Genomic DNA, 21,089 nt, shown 5'->3' with positions numbered 1-21,089 from the left:
GTTATGTATTCACTCAAGTCTTGATAAAACAACTGCCCTGGGAATGAAGGGTCATGGATGGTAAGACAAATATTACCTTCATGAGTATTCCATTTGTAGTGCCAATGAAAGCGATGGTGTGGCTGTCCTTGATTGTCACCAGGATGGATGAAAAAGTGCTGCCATGCCCAGACTGCAACAGAAAATTCACGGCCTGCAATGCGGTCGGGATGGCTATCGGATGCAATGCTCCTGTACCACAGAAGTCATCTTCTATCGGTCTCCACTGCAGAGAGCAAATAATACAAAACAGTATGGTCAACGACTGTATTGTAAAGGTTCAGATTGCTTCATGGAAAGACAGTGTCACTACAGATTATATAGCAAGGGTATGTTGCAAGGCTTAAACAAGAAAGAACAAATGTTTAGCAAATAAATTACTTATACTACAAGATAGCTGGTACAGCATATATGCATTATTTCTTGCCTTGTTGTCTTGCATGCATTTTGGAACAATGCGGGAAACTGAAGCCATGATATATAACAAATGGAAACATTGAAAGCCAGAATAATGACTATATACAGATAGTAATGTGCAGACGATACTTTCTAGGAATGCAGCACAGTTAGTAATTCAGCTCACTGGATGAAATACAATGAATAAACGGTATCAGTACAGCATTACAATGCACATGATGAACTTCCTCATACCAAAGACTTTACATTAAGATAGTGCCTTTGGGAGAGACATGTGGACATTCAAACTTATATTTTTCAGTTGAATACTTGAGAGGGCTTATTTTGAAGCTCACGGAGTAAGTAAAGTTTCAAGTGGTTTATGTTTTTGAAATCAAATACAGTAACTGTTTTATATTTTTCCATGCAGAGTTAACACAGGGATGGTAGCCATTTTGAATTTCCAATTTTGGCAAATTGGGTAATTTGTTTCTCTGGTACCAAATTTTGCATGATGATCCCCGCTTTTATTCTTGATTTCAAATGGGAAACTTTTTTCTTCAAAAAGTGAGCAAAAGTTTAAGGTTTTACATGGCAAAGTCAAGCATTATTTTGGCCACTGTTGTTTCCTTGTAAAATTTATTTGCTTTATTCAGTCGACTAAAAGATGAATAAATCATCATTTCATTGAAGTACTGAATGCCGTCATGACTTTTATAAGTGCAATAAGTACATGAAGTTCTTGTTAATGATGAAAATTGAAAAATGTATCTCAACAGAGTCCATGGAAGCTTTACAAACATGTTTTGCTTACAACCAAGGTTGCAAAAGTTTTGCAAGCAAAAAACTATGAAAGACAGCTGTTGTATTTAAAAAATAAAATATCTTTCCATACAAAACGATGACCAAAATCATGAAAAACATGTCTGACTCAACAGCTTGTATCCCTGTAGAAGCTTTGACAACAGACAGACACAGGAGCTCAGTGTTCAGTGTATAGGAACAGCAAAAGTTACCCTGCTATACAGTGAACACTGGTTATCTGTACAGAGTAGTATGAAGACCTGAACACCCATACAAGTTAATCCTGCTATCATTTCTTCCCTATTGATCTGGTATTGGTTAGCTCTGGTATATTGGGTGACTGGCAGGAATGATGTGAAAATTTTAACGTTGAACTCAAAATCTAGCACAATGATTTTCTGGATTAATTGGAATTCTGTTGTCAACTGTTGCCGAGCAACTGCATCAGTGAAATCATCTGAAAGACCTCAGTGAAGACAGGAAATTAGGACAGTCTGATGTGATTCACAGTCACTCTCACTCAGGACAATGCCACATCCATTCATCACAATTTGAACCACTAAAGCACTTCCTGAAAACTGAGCTGTTCAAACTGATCTTAGTTTCGTATCATTCCATACAATTTCCTTGCGCTCTGCGGCGACACTGTGAAAGAGACAGAGAGGAACATAAAACTAACCATTATCATAGCGTTACTATTACTGATAATAAACAAGATACGGGAATAAACACAACACCTTAATGAAATCTGAATCAACAAAGTCCAAATCAACAATGTTGATCGAGTGACATCATGTGTAACCCTACAGCCAGGATTACTACCGAATAACATTCACTGGAGTGAGCTGAACTGCAAACATTACACACCGATGCACCATTCAATTGAAATTTCATGGCAATCAATCACCGGCGCAAAATGTACATTTCACCAGCCGATGTATTGAGTGCTTTATACACAATTCTGTAACGTTGTCAGATAGGTAAGAGAAAGAAGATCTTTATCCGGTTTTAAAGACTTGGAGTGGATGTTGCAATGATATGTCAATAAGCAACAGAGCAATGAACCATTCATGACTTTATGGGCTGTGTTGCATACTGTATTCATAGAGGATTATCCCATTTTATGGGCTGTGTTGCACACTGTATTCATAGAGGATTATCCCATTTTATGGGCTGTGCTGCACACTGTATTCATAGAGGATTATCCCATTTTATGGGCTGTGCTGCACACTGTATTCATAGAGGATTATCCCATTTTATGGGCTGTGCTGCACACTGTATTCATAGAGGATTATCCCATTTTATGGGCTGTGCTGCACACTGTATTCATAGAGGATATCCCATTTTATGGGCTGTGCTGCACACTGTATTCATAGAGGATTATCCCATTTTATGGGCTGTGCTGCACACTGTATTCATAGAGGATTATCCCATTTTATGGGCTGTGCTGCACACTGTATTCATAGAGGATTATCCCATTTTATGGGCTGTGCTGCACACTGTATTCATAGAGGATTATCCCATTTTATGGGCTGTGCTGCACACTGTATTCATAGAGGATTATCCCATTTTATGGGCTGTGCTGCACACTGTATTCATAGAGGATTATCCCATTTTATGGGCTGTGCTGCACACTGTATTCATAGAGGATTATCCCATTTTATGGGCTGTGCTGCACACTGTATTCATAGAGGATTATCTCATTTTATGGGCTGTGCTGCACACTGTATTCATAGAGGATTATCTCATTTTATGGGCTGTGCTGCACACTGTATTCATAGAGGATTATCCCATTTTATGGGCTGTGCTGCACACTGTATTCATAGAGGATTATCTCATTTTATGGGCTGTGCTGCACACTGTATTCATAGAGGATTATCTCATTTTATGGGCTGTGCTGCACACTGTATTCATAAAGGATTATCCCATTTTATGGGCTGTGCTGCACACTGTATTCATAGAGGATTATCCCACTTTACACAATGGCAACAAATATACTGTGTTTTGATAATATTTTAGCAATCTTTAATTATGGTTGTTATTTATTACCTACATTCAGCTGTGCTGAAATGTTGATTGACGAGGCATCAAAGCTCCCACCCAAAAATTGAAAAACCCTCACTGCATGAACCTTTAGCTGGTATAACCAGAAATTATTCGTCATATTCTACCAACATACCAATACTCACTGGTAGCAATGGGGCCGGGCTGACTGATGTTCGGCAAACTGTACTTGTCACATCTTTAAATAATGCCAGATTTCTTTCTAATTATACTTTTCACCGAGACTTCACTGCTGAATTTCAACTATCCCCTCTATAAGAAGCTATATGTAAATTAAACATCAACAAATTCTACTCCAGCACGTTGGCTTGCCTAATGTGACACTGCATAACACTATTTCAAGCACAATGTAATTGAAGCCATTGGTGGGCAATTTCCTTTTTCAATGCAATAACTCAAAGAAATGGAGCCAACTTTGATATTTAATCAAGGTTTTCATTTTTACAAAATAATAAATCTTTAGCCTGAGCTTTTGTTGATGTTTGTTTGATTAATCATAATCAAAACAACAACTACCACCATGTGACACTTCTATCAAAACAACACAGAACATGTATCGGTGTAGATATGGACATTTATTATAATAAATACATTTCAACGCTAGATTGGTTGACCTAAGTATAAAATGGTGCTGTAGTTTTTATTTTTGGTGACAGTTGGTTCAACTATGTCCTGTCATTGGAATGCACACTGTAAATATGATCAATTCAACAGAAATACAGAAATTACGCTATTACCTGGGTTATCTAAAAGACGCTGAAAGTGAACATTTACACTAACGATAGTGGTACAACTAAATCTAGATTCTTAAATGCCTATACGAATTCAAAGCTCAGAAGCAAACTGTATGCTGGTATGTGTATTACATACAGGGTAATTGAATTAACTAACACCTGAGAGGCCCATCTTGTAGGTTACGCTGACATGTCAAGTGTTATTTCAAAAGTATAAAAGCCACATGACGCACTGGGCACACGTCGAAGCAAAGTCTTCCGACTCCAAGAACTGTGCTGGATGTGATGTTACCATGGTGATTCCATGATACAGCGCGGCTGGGCAAAGGTGTTAAAGTATGTATTATACACAGGCTGTGCCATATATGTTTCACAGACGTAATGGTGTATTTTCCTCTGCATTGCTTACAAAAGAATATGATGCACTTTCTAGCTTTTCGAAGAAAAACAACATGTAGTGCAACTATTGGGGTTCGTGTTTGGGATATTGTTAATCACAGCTTTGTAAATTCACATTCTAGCTGATGTAAGACGAGGTTTCAGTCATGCAATTCATTCTCTTTTAAGGCGATTGAACAGATTTGCCAACTTCTAAACACACACAACTGAATATCAAGGGACGCCTACAGGCAAGACAGCTAGGTAATCATGAATTTTTAAACTTTTAAAAGTTCACAAGATGATAAACAAGTTTACCCTTTGGCAAGTTTGACAACTTTTTGTAATCTCATTCATCAAATTCACTGAGGTTTATATGCAAGGCCTGTGGTGCAGCTATCGAAAGCCACATTTCATTTCTGATTCGAGTAAAATAAAAAATCTTGTCAAATGAGAAATTGGAAATGATTTATAAAGGCCAAAATTTGATTTCCCCAATGAAAAAAATGGAGATGATTTTTATCAACTTGCAATCCCTTCAATATGGGGTCTAATACTAAATAAAATGATGCTGTCAAACCTGACAACAGCTGATAGATATTTTAACAAAGTTTGATTTCTCTATTCCACAAAAATAATGATGATTTTTAGCTACACTGCCTTCATTACAGGGTGGACTACTGGGAATTTTTTTACTGTTTGATAAAAACTAACACAAAGCTAGGAACTAATTTCTCTGTTCAAAACACAATGAACAAGATTTTTTTCCCCCGACATTCCTTCTGCATGGAGTACAATACTGGGTTTAATCTTGTTTTTGGTAAGGTAGATACATGCATGCTTGGATCAGGGTGCCTCTCAAAGCCAATAGATAGTTCCATACCTGAAGGACAACAATGAATTGTAATATAGCATGTAGCATTGCACAAACAAACTATTCATTGGTCTTGGTGGGAGTCCTCCTAAAAACAAGCCTAGGGGTGTACAGATTGTCTAAATTACAGAGAAAAGAAATCAGTTCAGCCGATACTGCAATGCTGATGCCTAATTACTCCTGATAAATTGAGGTAACACAGGGCTTGAGTTTTCCCTTCAGCGACATTTGGCATTCAGAACCTTAACTCATCAGCAACAATCAAACCTCTTTTATTCTCCAAAGAGTAGTTCTACATGCAGCCTGTGTTTGACCAGTGGAGATAAAAAAATCTCCTTCAGACAGTTTAATCTGTTTTTTCATGGTTTGTAACCGAACTTGAATGAGTTCCTCAGTTACGAAACTCTGCTTACATTACCCCTAAGCTGCATGCAGGGCCATCTTTTGATTCAAATGTCCAAATAATTCTTCCTGATGTCAGAACCACAGAGATGAAAACTTTACACTGCCATGGAAATTCAAAATATGGACTATCAATGTAATATATACACAGAAAAAGTTCCTCTCAAGTCACTTGCATACAAAATCAGTGATACCATTTCAAGAATTTCTTGTACCAGTAGTAGCAAGAAGATACCGGTATAACTGTAAAATCTCTGGGTTTTTTCAATTTTCAATATGTCTTCATTTACTGTTCTCATGGATCCACATTGAATCACACGTCATTGGTCAAATTGGTGCAGAGCTTGACCTCATGCAACGGGGCTTTCAAGACTTTATTTTAAACACCTCAAAAATCATCCATACAACACATCAATGGAACTAAAGATCCGCAATTTGGTGTAAGATTGATTATTGGCATAGAAGTTGTCCCGTTTAAGTATTCTTTAAACATAGCACTGAATAGTATTTAGATTCCATTACATGTACAAATCTATATGCCTTATCCAATCATTACCACTGTTAACCAGCTATTATGCCTTTTCAATCATAACCACAGTCAACCAGCTTTTATACCTTAAGCTATCAATCATAACCACTGTTAACAAACTTCAATTTAATTTAATGATATCTGGTAATCATCATGGGCAGTCATTTGATGGAACACTGAATGAATTCAAAGTTGGTTGTGTTTCAAACTTTTCATTTGCAAATATGCCATACAGGCAATAGCTTAGACTCTCAAGCACATTATGGATATTGTTATTGTCCAGATTATTTCCAAATACGTTGATTCAATCCAAGACTCGTGCATTTGCCAAGCTCTTATCTGCCAAGGAGCAATCCAAGAGCTCCATGCCTGTTAGATAAATCTATTCCCTATGGTTTGGAAGATTCACAGTAGGGCATCAGTTTACCTCAATGTGCGTATAATTGTCCTGTCTCCATGGCAACCAGTCTTTGCGTGCATCTATGATCTCTGAGTTTACGTGCTCATCACTGATGTCAATGAGCTGAGAGAGTCTAAAGAGACTGGCAGGGACTCAACAGTGGTGGAAATTGGTGTCTATACTTTGTAGACTATCTTTAAAGTAAGAATTTGCAGAAACTAGTAGGCACTGAACATTGGGGAAAATTGGTGTCTATACTTAGACTATCTTTGAAGTGAGAGTTTGGAGAGGCTAGCTGGGACTGAACAGTGGCGGAAACTAGCATCTGTGTGCAGACACTTAAGACTTTTTGATTTGTTTGCACGAATCCAAATGTTCTGGAATTTTTCTAACCCTGGGAATTTTCTGATCACTTTCCTACGATTCCTTTGATACAGTGACCATTGTCTGTTTTGTAGAAACACAAGATCAATTAGACTTACTCCATCCATGTAAAATATTTATTCCAGTAAGCACATGGACAACGTTACATGAGCATGAACAGCAGATGATGACATCATCTGACTTTAGACGACTGTGATGGTTTTCAACAATATCGTCATTGGAAATCTCAGCACATACAGCACAGCCAAGCATTTGTAGGCATGCTCCATACACATGCAAGGTGTATAGTGAGTAGCGTTACATTCTACAGAATGTGGGATACAGTCATTGTTTTTGGTATTTCATCTCCGTCAATTTCAATCCTTCTAAAAAAGCAGAACATGTATTACAATACAACAATACTTGGTACAGTGTCCACCATATTACATGTAAAACATGCTTATGAGCTAAGAGCAACAAACTGCGCTACATTGTTCACTTCAGTTCAGTGTGGATAAATTACGGTATATCTGGATATTTCCTCTAGCGAGAAATTTCTGCAAAATGTCTGAGGACCTGAAAACTGAAAAAAATACAAATGGGGGCATATTTGTTTCATGTTTGTGAGTGGAAAAGACAACATGTACTACAAATGATCACTCCTAGAAAACCGGAATGGCAGTGCACCTATTTATTACATTGATGTCACGGCAAACATGTATGTTCTAGTTTTATCACGCATAATCAATATTCTTCTAGGTAATGGGAAACTGTTTCTTAATTCCCACAAACAAAATGTCACAAATGGCAGATTTTATGCCTTTCAGCAGCTACCATGGCAAGCATCAAGATTTCTTAAACACTATCAATTGCTGCCTTTTCATCTCTGTTAAATGTTTAATACACAAAAAATTTAGCAACTGTTTACATCCACCAAAGTGATGAACAATTGTGGCATGCTATAAAGATTCCCACAAAATTTCTACTGAGTACTTTTTATTCAGGCTCTGACAGCCTTTTAAATTTATGTTCCCTTTTTTTATGGTAGCAGGGGGTAATTAAGTAAATTACTTTTCATCACAACACAACCATCAGTGAATTTTTATTGGCCCATCATTTATCAACATCTGAAGTTTTCATATCATCTCAATCTCCAAACTTCCCTCAGCTGTCAGACAGACAGGAAGCGGTTGACCCTAGTTTACCCTGGGGTACATGTTCTGTAATGAGCGGTAATGTCCTCATAGGTTCATCCTGGTTGACTTCTGGAAGATGCTATCACATCCAAGCCAATCAGGGGAAATTGTATTATCCCACAGTTAAGAAAATTTATGGGGGGAACAGAAACATGTAATGATGATGCTTGGAGCTTTCAGAGGCATGCCCTTTGACCTCTCAGGAGCATGGCTTGTTAAACGAACATATAAATGATTTAAGCTGCAGTACAGATGACTAGTGAGTCTGTTTTGGGAAAAAACCGCCAAGCTTCAGGGTCTGATACAGAAAAACAGGTCAGACTGAGATTTGACACCCACGCTGCCACAATTCACATCCTTAGACTATTTCAGGTCTAGTTGCAGAGGGAATTTCATACATCCCTGAGATGCCCATTGATCACAGTCACATGTTAACTTGTAATAAACACTAACTCCAAATGCTTAAAATGTAATATGGTAACACTTTTCAATATCATCTTGCATAACAGTCTGGGACATGATGTCTCTCCAATACAGGAAATTGATTTGTGGTAACATTCTTCCTTGAAAAATATGCAAATGATTGCTTGGAGAACTTGGGAACAATACCGGTATAATGCATGTACTGGTACATATTAAGTTAAAATATTTGTACAATCAAAGTGCCTCAAAAAATCAGAACTCTCAAGTATTATCTGCAGACTCATACCTTTTTCAGGTGTGATTGCAGAGTTACACCAGGCATAAAATAAAATATCTTCAAAAAAAAACTGATAATGTATCACAATGACATAAAACTTTTGCAAACTGTCAGGTGTATTACTAAATTTATTTTTTAGTTGTTCATTTAATTTTTCTGGGACGTTCCACAAGTTCCCTAAAATTCCAGAACTTACAAGGAACATACACAACCTGTCCCTACTCTAAGTTCTGAATTACTCATCTTGACTTCCAGCAATGTATTTAGATGTATTTGCATACAATAAAGTAGATGCCTTCAAATTCTGACGTAGCAAGTTCACATTTTTATGATCTCACCAAAAAAAATTATGGAATGTGAATTGTCACGAGGAAAGACAATGCACCAGGTCTTTCCGGCAGAATTTTGTCAGAAATGGGTCGACTTACAGCATTTTAAGTCAACAAAGATGAATTCAATTTATGATACACATCCATTCCATGTAAATAGACTACGGAGAGTAGGCTAGCCAAGCTTTCTACAACCACAGCACAATGCTCGAACTGAAATTGGATTTCCCGAGTTTACAGTGTATATTCACTCCTCATTACTCAGCCGTAGGAATTTACATTACCGGTATCATACGCAAACACTGTCACAACTTTAGCCGGGAGAACATTTTCCACATGAGTGCCTGAGTCAATCAATGCATATTTGAAGTTGTCAATCAAGCCATAAGTCTCCTGCTTGAAAAAACAAGCAATGGTTTTTACAGAGAATTGAGTTTACCAGTGTTCATGCATCACTGCAGACTAGATGAATTGAAATCTAGAACACTGACAGTTTTACTCAATGAATACAAGTGAACTCCGTGACCATACGCACAAGTACAGCGACTGCATATCTCACTGATCGATAATGGTGAGTAGATTTCTTTATGGATTCAAATAAATTAACAAAAATTAATGACCAGTTCTGGCGTTGTGTGTAGATACAGATCAATGTATTGATTTAGACACCTAATAGATTAGCTAATGAGATGATTACGTAAATGTGATTTTAAATTGGGTGGCAGGACTGGGACCTATAATTAGGTACCTGTGAAGAAAGCTGGGGCAATTTGAAGAAGTTGGCAGTGATTTATAACAGATATACCATATATATAAAGGTGAGAGAAAATATATTTGCCTTGAAACATGGAGAAAGGAAAAGTCAACAACCACATGTAATGTACACTGTCAACAGCATCACTTGACAAACTTCACTAGTGTCCTGATGGGAGACAATACGGTAAAGAGAAAGTGACCATGATTCTAGTCAAGTTGTTACCATCATTCAAACTGTCACTGATGGCTGGAAATTTTGCCATGTTCAAATTCCATTTCACCACTAGAATAGCGCTGTTGGTGGTTACTGCTTTGTTACCAAATATAGCTGCACGCGCGCGACATCGGACACTGCTGCTTGAAATGCGGACAAATTTTATCAATGTTGCATGCATGGCTGTTTTTGCAGCTTATACTCTTAGTCATGAATTTGGCTTTTAGTATCTGTCGTTACACTAGCAGTCACCTACTAAGATGTATTTTCGTTATTCTTGCACACTAGTTTTCAAAAGCGTAATCTAAAAATGGGGACAAATATTTATTTTTGCATATTAATGAGAGAACGATGACGTCAATTCTGAACAGCACTATTGACACTGCAGGCTGTACGACTGGATCTCAGTGTTCAGGACAAATCCATAAATGACAAAGTTAAACAGCAACATCTGGGATATTCCCCGATGGGCCATTGCCAATTAAGTTTACCTCCGGCAGAAAATGTCCCATGACAATCGCTACATCTCAGGTAGCAAATGAAGATATAATTGATTTAACTGTTCTACATTTCAAGCAGTGAACTTACAAAGCACACAGACCTTTTATGTATTGCTGTAGCGGTACATCAGGAAGCCAAGTTCCGTCATTGATATAACGAGTCACTATCTATAGGATTTGCATACTACAACAATACTCATTAATACATTTTGCATAAATTAAAACTATGATGTTTGGTATAAAGAATTAGATGGACTGATATCCCCATTACCATGGCAACCACTTTTCATAACTGTTTCTTCTGCAAAGAAATACAGCAAACTTCAAAATTGGAATTTTGGATACAGTGAAGTAATATCATTATGCACCCATTATACAGAGTTGAGCATCCCATAAAGACTCTATCTCTTTCAGGTCTGTGTATGTTCTTTCTGTAAACATTTTGCTTGAATTATACACACTATAACTGTTATTAGACATTTTTTCAATAAATCAGGAAATTTTTATGCTGCAATTCTTGATGGAGGTTTGACATTGAGGTATGACATCACTGATTGAGGTATGACATCACTGATTGAGGTATGACATCACTGATTGAGAAATGACATCACTGATTGAGGTGTGATATCATTGATTGAGAAATGACATCATTGATTGAGGTACAACATCACTGCTGGTGACAGTCTGTAAAGAATCCACTATCAAATTGGATATTGATAACAGACAGGGCGAAACTTCCTTGTAAGATTCCATAGGATTACCGTGGATCCATCTTACATTCTCATGAGGATTGTTCAATCACAGCATTACAGCATGCACTGATGACAGGGTAATTATTCTTTCAAGGAACTGATGTCAGACTTGTCTGACTCCACAATGAAGGGAGGCTGTGTACATGGACCCCCTGAATGAACAATTGTCCTAACCTATTGAATTTTCAGTGCTGTTTCAATGTAGACTGGTAGTTTTAAGAACTGCGTCAAAGACTGCACTTCAAAGGCAGTATAAGTTAAAAATAGCACTGAACATAATTTCTTGCAAAAATTTGAAATGCAACGGATCCTTTGAGACTGTCTAGGCTAATCTTTGACCCTAACTCTTTTGCATGGCATAGAATCTTTCCCAAAGAAGACAGGATAGACAAGAGACAGCGTTTATGTTAAGATGGGGAAATAGAAAACACACTTTGTTAGCTTTTGTACAGGAAGTGAGTTGGCCAATGCTACGTGATGATGCATAATTGTCCTCAGAGGGTTTTAAAATCTATCAACATCTGCTGTCTCTCACTGACAGTACAATGATTATGGTGCTGTAACTATGGCGATCTCAAATGAGAATTTAAAACTTTCGCTAATAGTCACACTTTGCTCAAAGCAGGAGCTCAAGCAGCCAACAGCTGTTCATGTAAAAAAGGTATTTCCATGCAAAGCAGTTTCTTGGAAGGCAGGCAGGGGATTTTTTTAACTTCAGCTGGTTGGGAGAGAGCAAGCAGGCAAATTCTGTATTACCATAGGCTGTGCAGTCTGAGACATTTTACAAATGTAGTCTTGTGCTCAGCAGGTGACTCAAAGAAGCCAAAGGAGTCAGCAGGTAGAAGGATTCAGTCGTTTTGGGGCATTTGCTAGTGGCAAGGGAAAGTCATACAGTGGAAAGAGGGATGTCGTGAAGTTGATAGTGGGGAGGAGGTGAGAGGAATTGTGGGAAGGGGAAATTTTTTAAATTACAGAGGGGAGACATTGCAAGCAGCTTTTACTTTGTCAAATTTTAACTTCTTTCTTATTAGTTTGAGTAGCATCAAAACAACTCCAGGTATAATATTATAATATTATTTGTGAGTCTGATAATTTGTTCAAGAGGCGTGCAATGTATACTGTATACTGTACTACAAGGAAAAATGCATTGTCATGTCATAAGGTCTAAATGAGTTGATCCAAATGAGGATTGAACTGTATATTTGTCACCATGGAAACTTCCTGTAATTCCAAACCACAAGACTGTGAGTTGAACTTCCTCAAAGTCAATGGTGACTACCGTGTTGAACATCATAAAGATTTTTGGAAATGAGCTGAAAAGCTGGACAGATTTTCAGGTATTAAGAAAATATTGATACATTAGGAAACACATTACTTTATAGGCAGTATATTACAGTGGATAAAAATTCTTTGAGTGCCGGATCATGACATCATGTCTAGGTTAAGCTACGAGATCTAATGGATGACGAAAATAGATTACATACATTATGGAAAACTGTAAAGAACCTCCTCCGTAAGCATGACTGCATGATTGCAGTAAGACTTAGATGACCCTGCATCTGATTCTGAGTCACCATAAATACGTTTGCTTGTAAAATAAACATATTTCAAACAATCGAAACCAGAGATGTGTGGATATTTTAAGAAACAGGACAGGCCCATCACTGCACGACACTTCAAGAAAGTAAAACTTTGTTCAAGGACTTTCATTTGTTCCAAACTCAATATAACCATCTTTAACGGAGAAAATAAATTTCCGTTTACCAAAGGGTATTATAAAGGTACCACATCTACAAGTCCTAATATTTTGTTTGAGTTTCTTATTACATTTTGAACTCTGAAAACATATCTTCAAACATAAAGTTCCCATTAGACAAACTTTGGAAACATATCTTAACACAATAACTTTCCTATGAGACAAACTTTGAAAATTATGACTTGTCTCAGAACAAATTCAACATGTAATGGATTGACAATAAAGGATAATTTTTCTGCAAAGACATTTATTATAATATTCTGATTTCTTTCAAGAGCATAAAATTCATGCATACCACGACAAGTAAGTATGGGCATGTGCATACATGGGGTCAAAGTGTAACCTGAATTGCTCCTTGTTTTTTTAATGCATTTTGAGAGTCTCCCTTTGTTTAACAAATTGAAATGTGACTGAAACATGCCACAATATCATGCAGCCTGACTTATCCTACTTGTCAGAGTTACAATGAAATATTCCACGCACATCTATGGCAGAAGTGAATATGGATTCCAAACAGAAATTCATGGTCGATACAATTACAAACACAGAAAGAAGAAGACTTCTCATCGACAGTACATCTGGTACACGGTGGAAAAGGATGGATTACAATCTTTTAAACTCCATTTCTCGGTACAGAGTTCAAAGTTTTGGAAGTGCAACTGGCAAGAATAAACTGATGACAGAGTTGTAGTGGTTTATGGAGATATGCAGACATCTCACAAAGGAGAGATCTCTAAATGCTCCAATGTAGGGTCATGCATTAAAGATAGTGTAACACACTGGACCAAGGTACATGCAACCACAGAAACAGCTTTCAAGGTACAGGTACCTTGACACTACCATTGTTCGTAATCACACTGACATTGATAACTTCCCACTACACATCAATACTGACGATAAGGACATTCACAAAGGGGTCAAAGGTTGACTGCAGGGTTTCACAGAGGGGCCACACTTACCTCTTCTGTAATTCCTTCCTGAGGTGTGCATTGCGTATGACAGAAATGTTTTGCCATTAATAAAACAGTAAATACATACTGAACACCACTTAACCTGTTCTGTCCAAGTTTCAGTGTTTGTGTTTCACTTCTCCTTCTCCTTTCCCAGTAAATTACTACTTGTATCTATACATTCATTGTATACCGGTATATCTGGTTTGTTATCTACTGTGGAAACTGATGAATTTTAGTGGCAAATAAAACCAGACACATACACTGATGCCTGATCACAGGACTGCGGTGGGAAGGCGTGTTAAAGTTACTGTGCATACATGTATGTTCCTGTAGACTAGCATCATTTGGTTGGCTGTTTATTTTTAAAACAATTTCGTCAGTAATGAAACTATTTACAAAATTACCACAATGAAGTGACCCTGACACTTTGTAGTGAATACTGAACCATGGAAAATGTAGTGAATATTGAACCATGGAAAATGTGGTGAATATTGAACCATGGAAAATTTTCTTGAAAAATAACAGAAATACTACCATTACTTACAGTCAGAATACTACAACTTTCGTCATCGGAAAAGAATTTCAATCCCTGAGTTCCTTGCCCATCAAAGCAATTTTGTAGTCCATTGGTGAATTTTTTCGTCACTCTCTTCAGTGGGTATATACACAGACCTGACTTGTTGGACGGTATGTCAGTGTTGCCCTCACTCATCGCAAAAACGATGAAGAGAATGTCATCATTTGCTCCGATTCTCAGAGACTCGGCAAGGTCTTCACCGGGTTTGCCGACATAGGCAGCCTGGGCCAGGTTGTAGTCATACTGACCATCGTCATCTGTACATCTTAGTGGAAGTTCCGTGTAGGAATAGAACCCTGAAAAGCAAATTGACCACAAATGTTAATCTTCATCAAATGTTAAACAGAATCTCTGAGTACTTCTTCAACTTTTCAACCCTGGATTAGAATCATTCCTTGATCCCTATTGGATAATTTACATGATCCACTCTTAACTAGAAAAAGACAGATTGTTTTTGTTTTTGATTATCTCCCTCTTTGTTTATTTTGTTAGATCTGAACACACTTCAGTAACAACAACGTATGTTGTTTTCCTACATATCTACATAAAGTTTATTATTTACAAAGCTGATAGAATAATAGAAAATAATGTTACAGCAAATAAACTCTTTGACAGAAACCTTTCAATTACACAAACCAGAGGAACCATTCATGCTATTGGAGTTATTTTTCATATTTTGTCACGTCAATAAACTTTGATTGATACCTCTGGTAGATTATTTCTTCTCTATATAAATTAAATTTGCAATTATTAATCACAAGTAAGCACAATATTATGTTTGACAAATGGAATAATTTAAAGAATAATTTAAAGTTATGTGTACTGGATATGAGTAGAACTATCACACAGAAAGCTAACAAGATTCATTTGATGTCCATAGTTTTTCATAATACAGGGATGAAATTCATTGAAGCCTCATTGGGTTGTACTTGACAGGGTGCTGTGTTTTCTGACACAGCTGATTGCAGAATTAGCACAGCTATCACAGTCAACCCAACCTGTGATGCACAATCTATTCTGATAATTTCTTTCAACAATAACTTTAACCACAACAGTTTACTCATATGTATAACATGAATAAAATATCAATCACAGACTCTTGATATTAAAGTAGATTTTTCACACAGTCATCTCCAACAACTGCCATTTGCACATTTTTAACAACTTAGGGGGTCTATGACTTCAAGTTGAGAAGCTGCAGCAGTCCAGGGAGTACAGCATACCGGTACATTCAGAATAAATATATTGAATTATTGACGTAATTTAATTAGGTTCACAGCTTAGGAAAACGGAAAGAGAAACCAGCGTTCAATAGTTTATGAAATAAAGCCAGAGTATCAGTGGTATCATTTCAAAAACAATCTGAATTATCATCTTGATTTGAAGGATCTAGACTAAATCAATTTGCAGCAAAAGTGAAATGCAATATGTGATCATTTATTGGATGTCAAGCAATTTTTAGGTTAACCATGCTAAATACTCTGGAGATTTCATACATTTCTTCAGCAGAAATTACCGAGAGACGGTATTTTTGTCTTCATTCTAGTGGTAATATCTTTGTAAAGGGGACTTTGCACTACTTGGGAATTCATTTAAACCCAAATGACTGAGAAACATGAAAATGCATGAGTGCTGATAATGATTACTTCATAGCAGTTATTTGTTGGCTCTCATGAGCCCCTGTTGAGTGAAGCATGCTGGGAATAATTCTCACTGCTGTAATAGGGACTACCTGGTGTGGTGCATCTTGACTGGATCAATGTACAAGATAAATGGACCAATAAGAGAAATCCTTAAATAGATCATGAACATTTATAGCTGCATCATTTGACAAATTTTTATTATCTGTGTTCTGTGAAAAAGTAGATTTTTGTATTATTGGCGCATTGAGTATTAGCATTACTAACAAAATGTAATATTGTGTACAATATACAATTTTACTGTTCACAAATGAATTTGAGTTTAGCCTCCATAATATCATTGAACATAACACACATACATACAGAATGTGTTGCTATAAAACTGAACACTATACTTCAATCTGGTTTTGGGGAGAAGAACAAAAATTCAAAGACTGTATTTCACGAACAGATCAAACACGCTGGAAATATATCAAAGGTTACAGTTACAGTAATGGCATTTTCATTCCCTAATTGATATGCAGGTAGCAGATAGTTTGTTGAACAGATATGGCTTTGTTTTATTCTGTCTCAAACTTTTTTTTTTCTCCTCAATAAATGATCATCATTTAAAGTCGTCTCTGCAAAAAGAGTCAGTTGATGCTGATTTTCTTCAGATCCATCACTGAAATCAGTTTCTTTTGAGAATACTATGAGATGAGAGGGTCAACCTTGCCAAGTCAAACAATATCAGCTCAGCTAAAATCTTTCCACAAATGAAGATAACACAAACACCTATTCTTCTGTTCATACTTACAAAAATTAAGGCAAGAAATATCCATGTTTCGGCATTTCATCCTGAACGCAGCATTTTGCACTGAACAGGTACAAGTGGTAACTAGGCACCTTTGAAGCCTTTCAGTGTCTCAAGTGTTGTGTACATTTTTATTTACTTTGCAAATTTCAACACTTCATCACTGGATGGCCAAATGATTCTGATATCCTCTTGTTTTATGATGGTGGTCATACAAAATGTTTTTTGTATGGTTCAGATGTCCTTCATTCACGGCCATTGAAAACTTGCTGCTTAACAGAGTGTGAAGTGCAATATTAACTTTTAATGATTATTGCTTTCAACTGACATACAACAAACGGAGCGTGAAAATAAAACTCTTACCTGAATGACTTTATTAGTTGTCTTTCAGATGGATTTTAATTAAAACAGTGGGAGCAAGCAGATTTTTGTCACAGTATTGCAATGCAGTTAGTGAAATTTTCTGGACCAAGTTTGAAAATGAAATTTGTGCAAGATATTTTGTCCAAGTTAATTGTCCACAAATTGCTTGCTACAATATTTGGTTAACATTAAGTGAAAATATCACTAATGCTATTTGAAGAAAGGTTGGTATCGTAGTATTAGAACAGGTGTAGTCAAATTCCCTGGTGATTTCAGGAAAATAGCAATAAAACAATTAAAATGCACTACCAATTTACGCCACTCTTTTCACTTGAATGTTGCATCAATGTCCTGCATAAATCATTGTACGCAATTGCACACTGTTAAAATTTTAAAATAAATCCAACAAATGAATGTAATCACATCAAAATTTCAAAATGTTTGGCATTTTCATCATGACTTAATACCCTACTCCACAACTATTGAAGAAATTGTCCTTAGGATATTTTTTTATGATTCTAACTAAGGCATCCATCCAATCAAACGATGTTGCGCCAAGGTTACGCTCACAGTAATTCATAATAACACTGCCCAGAGATACACTGTCTCCAAAATACTCCAACTATAATGCCAGACGCACCGACTCTGATCTTTTTACTTTATACATTTACCTGCTAGTGAATATTATCTTGGGAGTGATTTCCATTCTTTCAATTATACCGTAACTAATTTAATTTACTGCATGAACGATTGACGAGATTAACTGGAATGCTCGTTCAGATTTGCATCTCATTTTCCCTCTCTATATCTTTCTCTTTTTTGTTTCATTATAAACCCTAACAGTGATATCAGCTGCTTTCTTCAAACTGTATTTTTTCAAATATCCATTGGCATCCGTGTAAAATTTATGGATGCTACGTCAATGTTGTAGTGCTGGTTAAACACACTGGCTCTGCTTGGAAAATATACGCAGGCAGCTACCGCCCTTTGAACCCTGCTGTGAATGCGATATCCCATCATTCATAATTCATAGCAATACTTCAATATAGGTTTATGTAGTAACTTTGCTAAATTACAAAGTGATAAAGTAGTTATCGCAAGTACAGATATTTTTTGTCTCTCGTTTCCCCATCTCACAAAACAGTCTTTCTGAACTTTAGGCTCTTATGCTGGAATGAACTTACATCAGAGTCCATTTTTCTCCCCTGTTACTGCCAGTATTTCCTCACATAAAACCTGACGCAACCATTGTGAAGTGAGCTGGAATCATTTAGACAGCATCTTCACTGTGAAATCGCTTTATCTCATTCCATATTTTATTAAACTTATACAGCTACAGCACCTCACTAAAACAGGCCATTCAACCGGGTGTGAATTCTCAATTCGACATGAATTCATAAAACTGCCATTAAAGTATTGTTGCCTGGGAGGCACTCTGAAAATATTGCATCAAAATATCTGGCTCTATAGATTCACAATTGCTGTCACTGCTGACACAAGTCACTGCGGTTCAATTTTGTTGATCTTGCATGTGTGCTGCATATTGTTACATTATGATGCATATAACTAAAATCAATGGTGGTTTCTTTTGATTGTTTGAAAAAGACCCAGTGGGTTGTGGGGCATAGAAACAGATGGAAAAGAAAATCAATATTATAAGTGGAGATCTGAACCAAAGCTTGTACCGTTGAAGTCTGTTGCAGCATCTGTTCCACTCATGGTCTAATCCTTCAAGCAAATGACTAGAAATCAATATCTCGGTGAATTACCATCACCAGCGATAAAAAATCCGCTTTTGCTGTAGAAGTTGATCTTGAACCAATTTGTGAACAGCCACACTCATGTGAAATAGGTAAAGACACTGGCAGGGGCTAGGCATTGGGTTTTACATCTACATGTACAGTAGCAGATTGACTGCAATATTTCATATTGAGCTACAGCTATAATTACTAAGGATTAACTGTTTTCTTGATCCAGTGTAGGTAAACGAGATGAATGCAGATGTTGAAATTGCATCATGGTCAAAGTTGAAATGATGATCAAATTATCTGCTGTTCATCTGCGGTAATCTCCGATTATGAATCCAGAAATGGTTTTAGGATATCTTATCTCCTATACAAAAGGACAGGAGCTCCCTATCAACAAAAGCACAATGTGACTCCATGACGAACAACAATTTGCTTTACTGATAGAGGGACTGTGACTGCAGGTACATCAGAGCAAACAATACAGACATGAGAGAGTGATTACTGTATGCTTTCACTTTACAATACATGCAGACAAGATTTGTTTTGATGAATTCAAACAGTGTGCATTCTTTTCTTCTCTCCAAAAGGGCATTTTCAACATCTACCGGCAGCTGTGATGAATTTATTTGAAACGCTTTGTAAGCATGTATAAATGGCTAATTTCCAATGAATCAATGACAAGCAATTCACCTGTACAGTACTACACCCTATCAATCACATGTACATGTAATCACCAGCAAGGATATATAACTAACACCTTTCTGACTGATATACAAACACACATACAAATAAATGATTGTACGCCTGTACCTGCCCAAAGGGTGGCTAATGTTACTTGTGTTTATTATAAAATTGTATGACAATTTGCAATCCAATACTTAAAATATTCCGCCAGTCTTGGCTGTGATGTAATAATCAAATTCTTTGATCCTGGCCAACAACATGTCAAACACTTGTCTGCCTCGAGGAATAAACCTGTTCCAAAGTACGCAAAATCTAACCCCTAAGGGATAGCCCTAAAATCTAACCCCACAGGGATTGCCCTTATAACTAAAATCTAACCCCTCAGGGATAGCCATGACTAAAATCTAACCCCTCAGGGATAGCCCTGACTAAAATCTAACCCTTTAGGGATAGCCCTAACTCAATCAATTCTCCTGTAACATGAAAATGTGTCCTGCAGTAACAAATACATATGTACCCTGTTCATTGTCAACCTTGTGAGTGCTGTAATTTTTCCCACCAAAATTTTAGTGCAACATTTTACCAATTTTTATTAATTTTTCTCTAATTTTTTAATAATTTTGGATCATACTGACATCAATTTTCATTGGTTATCATTTTTGGTCAAGATTTGGAAAAAATCTGAAGAAAAATTGTCTGGATCTGCAAAAAAAAGATTGTCTGGGACATTGGGTTATATAAAAATTGACTTTGGCATTCAAAAAGGTTAATAACACAGCAATGTTAAGGTACAACCCTGGTGAGCAACATATAAAACACAATACAACCAATATATTGTGTAAGCACTCACAAAAAACTAAGTTTGTGTTTTTCAAAAATTAATGAGACAGTACCACTGAGACAGAACTGATAAATATTGCCATTCTTACATTGTACATAATTTAATTCAACATCAAACATGCTCCATTAATTTGGATGTTTTTATATTTTCCGTTGACAAAATTAGAAATGCTTGGAAATGACAAACATAAGTCAGTATTCCAGTGTCAGAATATTCTTAACTGCCCTATGTGTACATTATTGCGATCTTTAATTAAACCAAGAATTTTTTTTATATTTTAGTCTACATGAAGAATTTACATTAA

At 36.6% G+C, this 21,089-nt stretch overlaps 1 protein-coding gene across 2 annotated transcripts in view; it reads right to left on the bottom strand.

Moving 5' to 3' along the window:
• LOC139135408 (hepatocyte growth factor receptor-like) overlaps window positions 1-21,089 on the bottom strand; it is a 58,387-nt gene that overhangs the window by 16,288 nt on the left and 21,010 nt on the right. Inside the window, exons 4-6 of one of the 2 annotated variants that reach the window (XM_070702784.1) lie at window positions 14,684-15,012; window positions 14,146-14,163; window positions 77-265 (exon numbers count right to left, since the gene is read on the bottom strand). In XM_070702784.1, the coding sequence (XP_070558885.1) occupies window positions 77-265; window positions 14,146-14,163; window positions 14,684-15,012 (536 nt within the window). The remainder of the gene's footprint in view (window positions 1-76; window positions 266-14,145; window positions 14,164-14,683; window positions 15,013-21,089) is intronic. The other variant, XM_070702785.1, reaches the window with a different exon arrangement.

The sequence above is a fragment of the Ptychodera flava genome, chromosome 6 (assembly GCF_041260155.1).
Source record: "Ptychodera flava strain L36383 chromosome 6, AS_Pfla_20210202, whole genome shotgun sequence".
In the NCBI taxonomy this organism is placed as follows: Eukaryota; Metazoa; Hemichordata; class Enteropneusta; family Ptychoderidae; genus Ptychodera; species Ptychodera flava.
The sequence above is the reverse complement of the archived record's forward strand: the minus strand, read 5'-3'. Positions and strand labels throughout refer to the sequence as shown.